Here is a 16,649-nt window from a genome sequence, read left to right on the forward strand (position 1 = left end):
ACATTTTTCCTATTTTCTTATTTTTTTCCTTCAACTTTTTAATGACATACCATCTAAGGTTGGGTGTTGTTTTGGTCACATGTTAAATAGATTTTATTCACAAACTAGAACATGTTACATTTCAAATAAAGTCTCTTCAAATATATTTACATTTGTTTGTTCTAAAGAAGCAAACTTCTGCACAAAAAGGTGGATATTAAGTGCATCCTCATCCTACTGCGAGTCCAAAGCCTAGCTGGGTCATTCTTGAATAGGTTAGAGGTTAAAATCTCCAGCTGACCAATAACAATTTCAAAGTAGGAAAATTATGCATTAAAAAAATAAACGGTAAATGTTTGTATGTTATACCATAAGGTGTAGGCTGCTGCCAAATCCGGCACATGAAAACTATTCATAATAAACAAAATTCTATTCCATAATTTCACCATAAATCTTGAAATCATACCCGTTTCCATTTCAGAACCTTTTTTATTATATCTGCCAAGATATCCACATTTTGAGTACAGCGTTAAAAACTAGTGCACATCATATGACCCAATGCCTTTGGGCTTTGACATTTCCTCACACAAACTCTAAATAAGGGAAAACTTAGCTCATGGTATTATTCATTCAGTTCCAGCAGTTCATCATGTTGCTGGAATGAGCAGTAACAAACTTCAACTTAGAAACACTACTCTGAGAGCCTGTTCAGAATAATGTGACTGTCTATATGCAATATATAATCTGTCTTCAGGGCTCTATTGAAACAAATGTGTAGATCTCAGAAAGATTCTCTGATCAAACTGACATTGAAATCGAACTAGCTCTAGATAGTTTTTTAAATAATAAAAATTTTATTAGCACTATTTTCCCAATTCAGTAATAAGCATTTGCATTTTAATTGTTATTTATATTTTGTATATTGTAATATATACCAGATATATATTTAACTACAGCTGAAGATAATTATTTTGTCTCTATACTACTTTACCTTATTATTCTGAGAGACATGCCAATCCTGTTAACACACATGTGAGTCGGAAGGAATTTTTTCAATTGTGTACCTAATACTTTATAACACAGTGCAACACAACATAGTTAACGGGAAATATTACACAAGTCTTGATTTGAAGTCATTTTAATAGGTACAATCTTATAAAGAAAACATCTTAACATTTAGTACAAAATCAAAATTTTCAATAAATTTATTCTAATTGATTTTCTTGGAATTTTCTCTACATGCATCACAGTGAAAACTGTTTATAATGAGGTTTGTGGATCATTTCCAAAAACATCAGTGTTGTTTTGGACAGTTTACAACATGCTGATCTGGATTTATTGATGAAACTCAGAACATTCCTTTTCTGTACTGATGGATCAGCTCCGACACGTCATCCTTACACACCTTTATCCAGCCGTCTTCCCTCATGTGATACACTAGACACACGAACAAACACACAAAATCCCCAAAACACAACAATGAGTAAACATATACACACACAACAACTAACATACAACTAATAAACAAATACTTAGAAATTGTATGAAAATGTAACATACAAAAAAACACTGAGTGTACTCACTGTTGACCACCCCTCCAGAGTAAGCATCTCTGTGTGTAGCATGTGTAATGCCTCGACGGCCGAGCTCATACGCCTCCTCAACTGTCATGTCTTCCCTATAGCCGCTGTCCACCACACCATAGGCGTAACTATTTCCACAGCCAGTAGAAAACATACGACCAGACAGACGCGTGCCATTATCATCCACGTAGTACAGACCAGGACCCTGCAGGACACACAATGTTTTGTTTCTAACATTTGGTTCAGAATAAAATGGCAAAAATTACAGATCTGACCAGCAAAGATGCAAGAATAATTTCTCTGGCATTTACACATCTGCCCAAGATTTATTAAAAAACATAATTAATTTGTTTAGAGATTTTTCCATTTGGGGATTTCCATCCTGTGACATACAGTGGCATGAAAAAATGTTTGCCCACCTCCTGATTTCCTTTTTTTTTGTATGTTTGTCGTACTTAAATTTTTCAGTTCATCAAACAAATTGAAATATTAGACAACGATAACACAAGTAAACACAAAATACAGTTTCTAAATTAAGGTATTTCTTATTAAGCGGGATAATAAAAAAAAAAACAGACCTACATGGCCTGTGTGAAAACGCGATTCCCCACCCTCGTTATAACAATCATTAACTCTGGTGTATCGCGCATCACATCTTTGGAAAGCTGAGGTCAGTTTCTTCAGCCACACCCAGGCTAGATTACTGCCACACCTGTTCTGAATCATGAAATCACTTAAACAGAACTGCCTGACAAAGTGGAGTAGACCAATAGATCCTCAAAAGCCAGACATCATGCCGCAGTCCAAAGATATTCAGGACCAAATGAGAAGCAAAGTAATTGAGATCTCTCAGTCTGGAAATGGTTATAAAGCCATTTGTAAAGCTGCGGGACTCCAGCAAACCACAGTGAGAGTCATTATCCATAAATGGAGGAAACTCAGAATGGTGATGAACCTTCCCAGGAGTGACCAGCCTACCAAAATTAAGTTAAGTTCAGTGTTCATGACTCCACCATAAGAAAGAGACAAAAATGGCCTACATATAGGGGTGGGTTTTGATTATCGATTTATCAATTAAAATCAATTCTAGCTTGGATAACATGATATCGATTCATTAAAATCCTGAATCGATTTTTAAATATAAATTTATTTTGCCCGAAATGTCAGAATCTCGCAGTAAACCTCACAAAATTTCAACAACCGCCAAACAGCTAAAACAGTAAATGAGAGCAGGAACACGGATTCTGCACAAAGACGTAAACACAAAGCGTGGACCCGCCGACGGATCAGAATCAGTGAGATGTCGCCTTTCTCACCTGACGGCACGGACACGGTCGGGGCTGAAAGCTGACAGCTTGCTGATTATGATGCGTCTGTGGGTTTGCTCTTTGTGTTTACGTCTTTTTTGCGCTAGATTCACGATAAAATACACTTCATGCACAGCTCTCTCTCATGACCAGTTTCCCATCTAAAAATCTGTTTTCTGCATTATTCACTTGCTTATTACCCACAAGCCTACCATTGTTTACAGCGCAGTGCCACTGTTTTTTTTTTTTGTTTGTTTAACTGACTTCTGAGAAGAAAGTCTAATTTATGCTGTTCAATACTAAACAATTTCAAACTTTATAAAATTAGGCAAAATTGCAAAATGCTTAGCTGTTTCTCTAATAAAAACCTCTGTAACTTCACTTCAGCAGCATCAGGTAATATTTATATGTTGATTCATGGTTTTCTTCCCTTTTTGTTCTACTGCAGAATATTTATAAGGTTATCTGCTATAAAAATCCCAGGCCAGGAAAATCTCCTTCATGTGTTTCTGTATTTTACCTCAGTTACTTTGACACAAAGGCATCTGCTGTGATGTTTGCACGTTTGATAAAGTCTTGCAAGTGTCAGTTTTCTTTTTATAGATATAAAAATATGGATATGTACTAAGTATTCACAATTATAATATTCCTGACTCTCTGAGGCAAAATTTCCCTGATTCAAATCGAATCGAATTATGGATCAAATCAATTCGGGACCCTACGAATCGTAATCGAATCGATTCTAGAAATCAGTGACGATACCCAGCCCTACCTACATAGCCAAATTCCAAGACAAAGACCACTGCTGAGCAAAAAGAACATAAAGGCTCAACTCAGTTTTGCAGGAAAACATCTTTATGATCCCCAAAACCTTTGGGAGACAAACGTTTAACTTTTGGTGTGTGTCTTGTTACATCTGGCATAAAAGTAACCCAGCATTTCAGAAAAGGAACATCATACCAACAGTAAAACATGGTGGTCATGTGATAGTCTGGGGCTGTTACTGCCTCAGGACCTGGAAGGCCTGCTGTGCTAAACAGAACCATTAATTCTGTTGTCTACCAAAACATCCTGAAGGAGAATGTCCGATTATCTATTTGCGACCTCACACTGAAGCGCACTTGGGTTCGGTAGCAAGTCGACCTTTGAATGACTTAAGAAAAGTAAAATGAAGACTTTGGAGTTGTCTAGTCAAAGTCCTGACCTGAATATCTGATTGAGATGCTGTGGCATGACCTTAAAAAGGCGGTTCATGCTCAAAATGCAAATGCAAATCACAAATGCTTGATTGCAGTTGCTGCTGATAAGAGTAGCCCAACCAGTTATTAGGCTTAGGGGACAATCATTCTTTCACACAGGGCCATGTAGGTTTGGATTTTTCCCCTAATCATAAACACCTTCATTTAAAAACTGCATTTTGTATTATGTTTGTCTCACATTTAAATTTTTTTGATAATCAAAAACATGTAACTGTGACAAACATGTAACAGGGGTAAACACTATTACACACCACTGTACAGATATATAATCAGCAACCTGACTTCACCTATTTTAAACCTTATCCAGGTTAACTTTAAAGTGACATATATTTCAATTAAGTAACCGTTTCATCAGCAAGCAGCCATTGTTGATAACTGTCCACCGTGACAACATGAACAAGACAGGAGAAATTTTTACCTCAGTTCCTCAGATGTCCAAGTCATTTCTAATATATTTTACTCATTAAACTTGCTGCCTTACTTGCATCCCACACATATATTACCTGCTTGTCCCATCCACAGATCATGCTTCCCATGGAGAGGCCCATTCCTCTGTAACCCAGCATCATGTTGGACAGCAGCTTAGATGCAGCAGCCACAGAGATCCGATGATTGTTTCTCAGCCTGTACAACCTGAGTGAAAGAATAACAACACAGGACCAAATCACTATCAGAAAAATCAAGCCTGACTTGTGCCTGTAGCCCTTCCTAATCCATTCTGCTGATGGGTAGCACTACCTTTGGAAGCTTTCAGGGTATTATGCAGCATTCTCTCTAGACATTTTGTCATTTTTGAAAATTTTACACACTGTTTAACACTCATTAGTCAAACAAACACTTACATTAATCTTTTTTTAAACTTCAAACACTTTGGAAAACCTTGTAACTTCCTTAAGTGTGTGGTGGGGTGTGGTTTGTGGCTCATCAGTGGGTTCAGGGTGAGGTGTCAGGGGAGGCTGGACATAAATTTAAAGACTACACAAATATAAATATAATAATATACTCTTGATTAGAATCTGTAAACTTGATTCTGACTGGTAGAATAGTTTAGAACAGAAAAATAAATTCAGGAGATTCAGGAACTGTAAGAAATATTCTAGTCTTTTGAAGGTTTAAAATATGGGGTTTGATATATTCAAACTGGACATACCTGCACTCTTTGGCCAGGAGTCTCTCCCAGTGCTGGCAGTCTGCAGCACTGCCTGACATGGTGCCCAGCAGGTAAGAGTTGATCTCTATCACCTTGTTGGCATCTTTTGATGCTGCACACACATGACAAAGGGACTGATTCAGATACAGGAGCGCACTGAGATTCTCTAAACAAGCAATGCATGTTTTCCTGTTGTTTGAAGCCAGAATTTAAAGTTGTCATTCATGCATAATATTACTTGTTTCTCTTTTCACCAACGAACTCTGAGCACAGATTAAGCTTTTGTGAACATCATTTCTCTCAGAGAAGAAAAGGAGTAGTATGTAGTATAAACTGTTTTCTGATACAGATCATCCAGAAACTTAATGCTTAGGTTTTGCTAAGTGAAATTCCACAATTTTTTTATGTATGTTTCTTAATACTAATTACTCTATCTCTGTGTGTGTACACTCTATGGGGGCAAGTTGCTAACACAGGTTGGTAACGTATCAAAATACAGTTACTTTTCACTCCAGAAAATCATTCTCTGCTCCGTAGAAACATTTTCACAGAAGCACTACAGCTCTGAACATTTTTTTAGAATTAACTGAAGAAGCTGTAAACCCTTCCTCCGCATGTCAATGTTGAGCCATGTGAGAATACAGTTAACTGTCCAGAGTGAGGGAGTTGATTTCCTTCTGGTATCTATGGTAAACCCTCCAACCACTAATGCACCACTTACATACTGTTAATCAGATACTACAAATACATTATCACCAACGTTAGCCTGTCTGATTCTGTTTGCTTGGAAAGAAATGGACACAGTACTTTGTAGTTATAGTTCAATTCATTATGAGGAAAAGCATTTTTTGTAAAGCTAGTTTAATAAACAGTGGGAGTGCACAATCAATACTATAGAGCTCTAATTCTTTGAATTACCAAGGTTTGTTTGAAATGGTTGGTATTAGTATTGGTATTATTAGTTGTGTATTATGACCAGTTAAATGACAAACTACAGCTTAACATACTTTACTTGTTGATTCAGTAACATGGTATCCATTTGTGGACCCTTCTAATAGCCTGTATCGAAATGTTATTATTTGTTTTATTCAGCATGTTTGCTCTGGACAAGAGCAGAATATAAAGCAACAACTCCACAGACTGTGCCCTAATGTAACAATGTAGGATTAGGTAAATGGCCTGTATTTATATAGTGCTTTACTAGTCCCTAAGGACCCCAAAGCGCTTTACATCCACACACTGGTGATGGCAGCTACATTGTAGCCACAGCCACCCTGGGGCGCACTAACAGAGGCGAGGCTGCCGGACACTGGCGCCACAGGGCCCTCTGACCACCACCAGTAGGCAAACATGGGGTTAGTATCAAGGATATTTGGCATGCAGACAGCAGGCAGCGTGGGATCGAACCACTGATCTTCTGATTAGTGGCTGACCTGCTCTGCCACCTGAGCTACAGCCACTCCATAGTTTAGGAGCAAACTCTATCAGCAAAATCAGTAAAATCTGGATTTAAATACTGCTTTCATCCTGGAAAAAACATTTCATCATTACACTAACCTTATGAATGAGGCCAATTATATCTTTGGAAGAATGCTTAACTATTTTTTAGGTTCTTGATACATGATTTCCACCGTTTGCTTAACCTTTACTTTTGCTTTTTTCATTTATGGAATTAGAAATGAGAAATGAAAAATGTAATCACACATTTTCAGACATGTTTGTGTGGTTGGCAAACTGCAGACAGACTCTACCAGTTATTCATCATACCTAGGTAGTTTCCTGCTGAGGCTCTGGAGTCCACTGCCACGATGACTCCGTGCTTGAATTTGAAGGCCAGGGTGGTGGTACCGTGGTTCATTTCAATGCACACGCCTCCGTCATGGTTGCAGGACTTCAGAAACCCTGAAGGCTGTAATGAAACCAAAAAGGGAACTAATGGTCTCTAATGGTTCTGAGTATACTAAACAGAAAGTAAGAGGCCATATCTAGCATATGAAAAATGAAATTAAACAGATCATAACTCCAAACTTTATCTATAGACCCTAACATTGTGAAGGTCTCTGCTTACAACACCAGAAGCGAAGAGACGCGTAAAGCTTTTTACCACCGAGTTTAATGTTTGGATTCTGTAGCTGATTTAAAAAGGGGGGAGAAATGTTGAATTATACTCACGTCCACACCCGGAGGAACAGCAAACTCCTGGGTTTTAGTGCCAAAGTTGTAGTGGTTGGTTCGGTCTACAAGATGCGTCAGTCCTGCTGGAAAGATCTGTTCACGCAGTTCACAATATTTTTTATAACCGCTCACATCAAAAATAGCCATCGTGTGTCCTAAAGTTGGGAGGAATTTAACTTTGTATTTAACACAACGGCCTCAAAATCAACCAAACGACGGCGAAGTCGATTGATTCGCAGTACGAATGATTTCCTCGTAGCTTACGCGACAAAGAAATCGAAAGTGAAAGTTTTTTTTAAAACTCTTCATCGGTGCAGGCTTTTTTTTTTTTCTTATGAAAAAAAACATCTTCGAGCAAGAAGTAATGCTCTGATGTTTCCATCCTAAGTCCCATTAACCTAAAAATTGGAATTTTAATATTCTATCGAAGTTCAACGATCAATTTAGATTTCAGCCAATAGGAAGGCTTTATTCTTTTACACAGTCAGTATCTAAGCGGAAGCGCAGCCGACAGGTTTTTGGGAAAACAGCGCAGATCAGGGACATTAACGCATTTAATCAAATACAGCATTTAATGTGTTTAATTAATTGTGTAGAAGTAAATGTAACATTCCTTTCGTATTATAACTGTTATTGTTAGTTCATGTCTGTTGTTTGGAGGATCAAATACCACCGTGTACTTAAAAATAATAAGAGAAAGAAACACCAGGAAGCATCATAGTGTATCATATATTTTATTTTTTAAGTTTTTATCAGCAGTTAAACCCATAACCAGTGTCAGTCACATGTTTGCCACATTGATCATTTATGTTTAGATCCTGTGGTTCTGTGCTGAAATTCAGGCCGTCTCCATCTTCTGCACTGTTTCCTGCACAACCTCCAGCTTTAAGGGGACGACTTTCTCTGTCAGAATCGGTGTTGCTCCTGGTGGATATTTGTATTTTGTTTTCCTGGGAGGAAAAAGAAAGATAATCTTACATTTTCTACACAGGGAAACTGTTGTAAGCACAATACATGTAATCCAAATTCACACTTTCCCTTTATGTTCCTGCATAATAAGAGTGGACACCAATGTGCTGTTCTAATCACATATTGGGAGCTTGGAAAAATAATTTTACAGCTTTTACAACAGCCATCGTGTGCTGCATGTACAGCATAAACGAGTAGACGGTCATGGTTAAATACTCATGTCAAACTATAGTTTTGTTTTTTTAACTGATAAATTGTTAATTTTTAAGTTTCTTCTCCTTTTTAAGATGATGAACTAAGTCATACTGATACATACGCACCTCTTGTCTTTGAACTGGGACTCCCGGTACGGTCTGATGTAGTCCACTCCTTGTTTGGTGATGACACAGATGTCGATGTTGTTGCCTGAGCCGAGGTCGTTCATGATGCCTGCTTGAATAGCAGCTCGCACCAGCTCCTTCGCCGGCTCCAGCTGAGAGAGGACAGAAATTGCATGAAGAAAAAAGCAAACGGAACATAAAAGAGAAAAAGAGTAAACTGTGAGCTTTAAAATCCAGCTGCAACAACTTCCAGATGGCTGCATGCATTTTCTAATAGTTGTGAAAGACACAAAGGACAGGGATGAACTGTTTTATTATACAAGTACAGTATCCTGTCACACTGCAGTTAAAGATCCACAAAAATGAATTGAAATAATTCTTTGATCAAGTTTAAATGAGCAGCTGTCATTTCACAGTATTTAAACCACTTTTTTGTGTGCGTGTTTTTTATTTCTGGTTTACCTCTAAGTCAGGTTTGAACCCATCCTCTAAAATCCCAAGAGCAGCCAGATCTCCAGATCCTGCATGAACACAAAGCAAACTCAGCTAAACACAGAGTGAATCAAATACCTGTATGATGTCATTTATATTAGTAACAACAACCCATTGCTGACATTTTTATGTAGCTCTTATATGCTGGACTGAACAGCCAGAGACAAAAGGATTATAGAAACACTAATCCACTATCCCAATAAAAAGACTAATACTGTTACTGAATGCAGTTATATCACATACCCATTGAAAGGTAAGGCACCTTATTTACACTCCCATATGGCCCCACAGTGTACAGGTGGTTCCCAGTACAATCCACTCCCCCGAGGATAAGATTGGCCCCAATTTGACCGTGGTACCTGAGACCAAACATATATGATTAACACAAACTTCTATTACTAATTTAAAAATCTTCATTAATGGTAAACTCACCTCCAAGTCCTAAAAGCACACCTGAGTGTGTGCAACACTCACCTGTAAAGCATGTCCTGCAGTATGTTAATGGCCATGACGACACGAGGGTTCCTCCCACTGTTCAGAGAGTAGATGGTGAGGTTGGACGACAGAAGGTCTGTGGTCTTCTCTGTATCTGCTGCTGTACCTGCTCCACAACAACTACAGACACACAGAGACAGAGAACAGATGAGTTAACAGACAAAAAACAAAACATAAAGGATGAATTAGCAAGCTAGAGATAATGAGAGAGAGTGAAAAACCAAACAATGACTAGAGAAACAATGGGAGGACTCTGTTCTTCTCCCACAGCAGCCATAATATCCCAGAATATCATCAGTAGCATGAAGCTATTGTAACCTACTACAGCTGCTTTGTTTGAATGTTTTATATGAACAGAGGATGCTATGTCATTCTTTTCTCTCCACATGTAACAATGTATTAAATTGCTTAAGTATAAGTTTAAAGTATAAGTGTCAGTTAATGGTAAAATGAGCTGTTCAAAGAATAAATGACAGCAGTTTACCTGAAACAACTGGATGAAAATAACTGTGAGAGAGTCAGGAGGCATTTCTCTGCTAATGAAACTTACTATATATTTGGAGAGATGTAATGGATTTTAGCGCACATTTTGTCGGCCACCACTTCACCAGATGTAGCTCTGGTATCTGCTCCCAGCACCACCCCATCCTGTAGAAACACAGTCACTTGAATCATATGCATGCACCTGACAATCATTATGTTAACAGCTCCATAAAGTAAATGTTCATAGGAATATTCTTGTAGAGCAGCATTCAAACAGCTTTGCTTTTAGGCAAAAACAGACTGAAATGCAAATTTCTAAAGCAAGAAATAATTAAATCCAAGGTAAATATTTAGCAAATGCTGGGATATTGTTTGTGTACTGCATTTATTTTTCATTCATTCATATGTCATTCATTACATGCTATTGTGGGTTAGGGTTAGGCAGGCTTTGAGTGTAATGCTTTGGAGAATCTGCTCACAGCACCATGCCAGATAAGAGCCTTTGAATTAAGAAAAATAAAACCTTTTGTAGTTTAGTGTTTAAGTTTCTCTAGTAGAATAAATACAAAACAAAGGCAGCCATGGGAATGAGTTAGTTTGTTATCCTTTTAGAAACAGTGGTTTTTGTATTTGGACTAAAACACGCAAAGTTAATGTTTTTGTTTATTCGTGTTTTTGTCAGCGCAGTGTCCCACAGTTATACTCACCTTGAACACCACTCCTGCGATGGTGGTGCCTGTTTTCATAGGTTTGGGAGTTTTTCCTCCATCAAAGAGACCCTTTAATGCAGCGTTTCTATACGGAGGAAGATGAAGAGGAGAGAGAGAGGAGGGGTCAGGGGTGCTGAGTATGTGGTGCGTGTGTTTGTGCTGGGCTGGGGTAAAGCAACTTTTCAATAGCTACATTTCGAAAATATACTTGTAATAACCGTGAACAAAGGTCTTTGTCTCTGCGATTAATCTGATATAAAATCAGGAAACGTTAGTTTCGTTTTTGATCTCGATGTAAGTTCAGTCTTACCGACGGTTTCATTTGATTTCTGTCGTCACTGATTCAGTCTGCAGCTCTGAGAACATTAAAAGAAGCTCTTACCTTCCTGCGTTGTCGAAGTTAAAGCCAGGTGCGGGAGTTTCGAAGACATTTGCTAGCGCCATTGTGGAGGTGAGTGCGGCTCCTCTGCGCGTCTCGGAGCGCCTGAGGTCGCTGTTCTGAGCGTCAGCTCTTCCTCTCTTTCGATTTTGGGGTTAAAATGGAGAAACACTGCACGGACTCACGAGTCAAAGGAGTCAGCACTGGGGTAAGTAAACCTGCACCAGGTAACGAGTGTTTTTATCTAAAGATGAAACACTGAAGTCATCGTGTGTAAAACAGGAGGTTTGAACTCTAGCCGATGTCGTGTTTGAACAGGTGATGCGTTTACCTGAACACGAAGCTAAAACTAACTGAAACCACATCAACTGGTTATCTAACTAATAATGTTATCAGTAAATGTTAACTTCTAAACTATGAGCTCGTTTGCTTTTAGAGTTTTTTAATGCAGAAAACTGTCAGCTATACTTTCATTTTCACAGCCTCATCATTTTCTGAACTCCAAATCCCAGAATTCATAGCGTTGCTCAGTCTTCATGAATGAACAGGGAAAAATGTTGTTATGATGCGGTGTATCTCAATGATAATTTAGTCATATTTGTTTAAAAACTATTTTTCTCCTCTCCTCCCTCAGACCACCATCCTGGCGGCTGTTTTTGATGGCGGGGTTGTGATTGGTTCAGACTCCAGAGCTTCAGTGGGAGAGTAAGGGGTTTATTTATGCAGTTTAACTGTAAATTAAAATAGAATCACACTGCAGGGACGCTCATTCACTCCCTGTTGTGGTAAATGTGGGAAAGAATAAAACTGTTTAATTGAAATTTAATCTGCAGGAGTGGTCTGTGCAAGAGGTGTTGTGGCTTAGCTGGTCAAAGCGCCTGTCTAGTAAACGGGAGATCCTGGGTTCAAATCCCAGCAGTTCCTTCCTAAGTGGCTTGAGGTGACTTTTGTTGTGATTTGGTGCTATATAAATAAAATTTAATTCAATTGATACAATTTAGTACTTTTGTTTTCATCTGTTTCATCGCCACCGAAGCTATTACCTTATTTTCCAGTATAAACACATCTGCACCAAAATTTTATTTGTATAAAGTTTAATCAAATCTGGTTTTGTAGTTTTTGTGTAATTTTACTGACAAGTGAAAAAATAATCACATACACTGGGTCCCAGGCTTAGGCCACTTTATACTTTCCTGAGGGTCTGTTTGGGTGCTTTTAGATGTAGATTTTGTCATCAAAGGGATGGACAGCTTAGACAAGTAGTTATTGTTATTTTTATTGTTATTTTCAAGACCACATGCTTGCTGACAGTAGGCAGGCAGAGTTTGTATGCGTGGAAAAGTCTGGAGGTCACTATAAATAAGCGTGGAGCGTTGTGCATTGAGCGTTGTCCACCTTTAAAGACAGAATGTACGTGTCTTGGTCCTAGATGGATGTGAAACAGGTGCAGGGCAGGGGTATGTCTAAGGTAGTCATGGCACAGCACCAGCACCCCCTGAAATGGGTTGACCCCCTGTCAGTGCCAATGGACTGTTAAACCTACAGTGCCAAACTCATTGGATAAGACCATGAATATGCTTAGTATACATGTAAGCAAGTATTTTTACTCAATTACTTTACTGAACTACAGGTTTAATGTTTTTTTACTGAAAGTGTTTCTTATAAACCCAAGTAGTACGGTATAAAAAATGCTGGCAGCAGTGCCTCTCAGCACTGGAATAGGTGCACCTGTGATTTAAATGTGAAAATCCTACATCACCTCATTGTTGAGTTATCACATTCACATACTTTGATGTCCACACCATCTGCTACAGCCACAGATTACACATCTCCATGCTGCAACTATGTGTGTCGTGTCTATGTCAAACACTGAAACACTGTTCATTCCAACTTTCTCCTCAGGGAGTATGTATCGTCTAAGGCCATCAACAAGGTGATTCAGGTTCACGACCGGATCTTCTGCTGCATAGCTGGTTCACTTGCAGATGCTCAGGCCGTCACCAAGGCTGCAAAGTTCCACCTGTCCTTCCACAGGTATGTGCACAGCACAGGTTTAAATTACTTTGCTCAACAGTTCAAGTCCCATGAGGTTTGTGAGATCACAATAATAAGATAATGAATCCACCTTGCCAAACTTCAGACTTATAGTGGACTGGTGCAAACACAAATGTTTGTACCAGTCAGCGTCTACAGGCATGACCAAAGTTGTTCTTGTCCCCAGTTGGTCCAGAGTTGTTAGTGTAAGCACTGCAGTGGCTTCAGTTAGACCTGAATTGGAAAGTATTTCTTTATTTGAAGAAGAGAAAAAAACTACAATAATGGATTTCCTCAGTGTAATAGACGCTGTTTTTAGGCTCATTTCCCAGCATGCTTTGGGAACAGTTTAATTTATGAGAGGGCTCCATTGAGCTAACTATACCTGGTGATTGATATTGAGCCCACATTTCTTTATATTTTGCTGGAAAATGTTCTTGAATTATTCAAATATTTTTCTGAACATCACATTATTGTAAATACTACATTCAATCATATTGAAATAACATTTAGCTGTGTCTGCTTGTTCTCACTCTTCTGCAGTGTCCAGATGGAGAGCCCTCCACGGGTGATGGCAGCAGCATCTGTGTTGAAGGACTTGTGCTACAAAAACAGGGAGGAGCTGCAGGCCGGCTTCATGACAGCAGGCTGGGACAAGAAGAACGGACCACAGGTAGGAGATCTCTGTGAAAACTGTCAGACATCTCAGAAGAGCTGATGATGACTGTAAACTGAGCGAGCTGCTGCACTATGATCTTCTCCATCTCTTTCCAGGTGTACGTTGTGGCTCTTGGCGGGATGTTGATTAACCAGCTTGTTACCATCGCCGGCTCAGGCAGCACTTATATCTATGGCTACATTGACGCTAAATACAAACCCAACATGACGAAAGAGGAATGCCTGCAGTTTGCCACTAACGGTACCGTTTTTTCACCATGTTCACATCAAGATGTTAAAATGTTTTGCAGGGAAATTGTTGATTGCATGAAGAGGAAATATATGAATCACAGTACAGGAGAAAATAAGGATTGTGCTCGGAAAATGTTTGCTGGGATTGTGATGAATTTAACATAATTGAAAAATATTTTAGAGCTTTGAACCACATCTTACACTCTTAAGCAAGAGCTTAAAAGAAATGAAAATGAAAGAAATGAAAGAAATGATCCTAAATTATGAATAAACTGGTACTCATCAGGTGTTTTCTGCTCTAAATGTGCAAAGGACTTACTACATGCCACACACAGTAGACTGAATCATAAGCTTTGTGTCAAAATGCAGTTGCAAAGGAGACTTTACATATAACTTTATATGTCATACGTAGTCTTTATATTTTATGCAAAAACTACTTTTCAAGGTTTCTGTATTTAATTATGAGGAAACAGATCAAACATCCAGAGTATCAGTACTTCTTTCTGTTACTCTTCATCACAAGCATTAAATTGGCATTAAAGTTTTTCTATATAAACTATGATATATAACATGAGACTGAAATTCAAATTTGGGTGTAAAATTGATTTGGTTGCTCCTGTAGTTATCAAATAGTTTTTATTTTAAAGGCACAAAAATTCAACTCACTCCTGTGAAGTTGGAGGGTCTGTAACGCAAAAAACATCTAATATACATATATAAATCTTATATATAAACTCACGTTATTGTAAAAAAAATAAACAAAAATCAGCTGGTTCTCAGTGGGAGGCTTTCACTGGTGTTTCGATGTTATATAAAAATCAAACTTTGTGTTTGTTGGTGACACAGTTGTTAATGTTAGAAGTTGTATATATGCTGGAAACTGATGACCTCTTACTGTTCAACTCAACTAATATTTTTATTCCTGCCTTTCTTCTTCTCCTGCCCTGTTTTTGCTTCATCCTTCTCTCTCCCTGCTCACAGCTCTTGCCCTGGCCATGGGCAGAGACAACGTCAGCGGGGGTGTCGCTCACCTGGTGGTGGTAACAGAAAAGGGGGTGGAGCATGTGGTTGTACCTGGTGACAAGCTACCCAAGTTCCACGATGAGTGACCGCCTTCGTTCCTCCTACCATGAAACTACCAATGAAATCAAAGAGCGGTTATTTGGAAGCTGGACTTGTATTACCTGTTTTGTCTGTTTAGGATGTAACAAGTTAAACACTCAACTGAAGTCAGACACCTGAAAAACAAGTTATTTCTACTCAGTGAAGACGTGAAAATCTAGAAGCACAGTTGGAAAAACAACTGTTTAATCTTTATTACAAAATTGCAAGCAGATTCAGAGATACTTATACAGAAATCAACTTTCCACCCTTTTATGTGACCTTTTATGTCAAAAGAAAAGAATAAAATATTTCCATTTCCATAATCATTTCTTTTTGTCTTTTCTTGCAATTGTTGCTGTTGTGATGCTCTTTAAATATTGTAACTGTGTATTTTTAAGTGATAATAGGATTAATAATAACTTTATTTGTATAGTCCTTTTTAAAACAGAGTTACAGTGCTTCACAGTTTGAGTTAAAGCCACACGTTGAATTAGACATGCTCAAACATACACATAAAAAGACACTTAATCAGCCAGAGGTTCACACATTTATTCCAGCATACACACAAAAAGATGTAAACTATTGCCCCAAATAAAGGAGAAAAGATTAAGGAAAAGAAAACCTATAAAAATGTGTTTTCATCAGTCATTTAAAACAAATCACAGAATAGTCTGAAGGATTGCAGTTTGACATGAGGTACGGAGGACTGAGAGATGCATGTGAAAAGTGAACTGTGGTAGAAGAAGAAAGGCAGAAGAAAATTAAAGTGTGTTTAAAAGTCCAAGATGATTGAATTACAGCAAAAGTTTGATTTTTAAAATATTTCTGAGGTGAGGAAAATAAGTCTGAATGAGCCTTGAGCGTATATGAAATTCAAAATCGAGATGTTTGTGATGATTTGATGTTACTGGTGAGGGACCAGTGTACTGACCAACCTCCTTAGAGAAACTGTCTGGGCCTTAACAGAAAAGTGCAACTGTGTGTCATCTGAATAGCAATGGTAGGAGACTCTATCAAAACCAGAAACCTAGGGGTAACAAATAAACAGAACAGGTCCAGGGATTGACCCCCTGGGGGACTCAACATACAATATACATCGATTTATATGATTTCTAAATGATCTGTTTGATAAATTATCTGTTGATAAAAGTAGCATCAGCAACACTATCAAAGGCTGCAGATAGTTGATCAGGTCTAAAATCTAATGTTCACCCTCATCTGAACGCGTTAGAATAACAGTAATTTTCCATAAAACTGTTTCAGTGCTGTTGTTTTGTCTGTAAACTGATTGGAATTTATCA

At 38.2% G+C, this 16,649-nt stretch overlaps 3 protein-coding genes across 3 annotated transcripts; 1 reads left to right on the top strand and 2 right to left on the bottom strand.

The window, feature by feature from the left end:
* Window positions 1-1,101: 1,101 nt before the first annotated feature.
* On the bottom strand, window positions 1,102-7,853 carry psmb8a (proteasome 20S subunit beta 8A). Its single transcript, XM_082522193.1, has 6 exons — window positions 7,451-7,853; window positions 7,046-7,187; window positions 5,279-5,390; window positions 4,632-4,761; window positions 1,563-1,767; window positions 1,102-1,416 (listed from the first exon to the last, which is right to left on the bottom strand). The coding sequence occupies exons 1-6, from the start codon at window positions 7,598-7,600 to the stop codon at window positions 1,328-1,330; spliced, it is 828 nt and encodes a 275-aa protein (XP_082378319.1). The 5' UTR covers window positions 7,601-7,853; the 3' UTR covers window positions 1,102-1,327.
* A 318-nt stretch (window positions 7,854-8,171) lies between these two features.
* Window positions 8,172-11,412, bottom strand: LOC309699241 (proteasome subunit beta type-7-like). The gene is made up of 8 exons (XM_082522192.1): window positions 11,305-11,412; window positions 10,920-11,007; window positions 10,280-10,377; window positions 9,709-9,849; window positions 9,478-9,593; window positions 9,205-9,263; window positions 8,743-8,894; window positions 8,172-8,403 (listed from the first exon to the last, which is right to left on the bottom strand). Exons 1-8 carry the CDS (start codon window positions 11,364-11,366, stop codon window positions 8,292-8,294), a joined length of 828 nt encoding a protein of 275 aa, XP_082378318.1. The 5' UTR covers window positions 11,367-11,412; the 3' UTR covers window positions 8,172-8,291.
* psmb12 (proteasome 20S subunit beta 12) lies at window positions 11,395-15,671 on the top strand. The gene is made up of 6 exons (XM_082522194.1): window positions 11,395-11,509; window positions 11,936-12,006; window positions 13,204-13,335; window positions 13,879-14,008; window positions 14,110-14,254; window positions 15,226-15,671. Exons 1-6 carry the CDS (start codon window positions 11,462-11,464, stop codon window positions 15,351-15,353), a joined length of 654 nt encoding a protein of 217 aa, XP_082378320.1. The 5' UTR covers window positions 11,395-11,461; the 3' UTR covers window positions 15,354-15,671.
* Window positions 15,672-16,649: the final 978 nt, after the last annotated feature.

This window comes from Aulonocara stuartgranti (genome assembly GCF_965226115.1).
Source record: "Aulonocara stuartgranti genome assembly, chromosome: 22".
NCBI lineage: Eukaryota > Metazoa > Chordata > Actinopteri > Cichliformes > Cichlidae > Aulonocara > Aulonocara stuartgranti.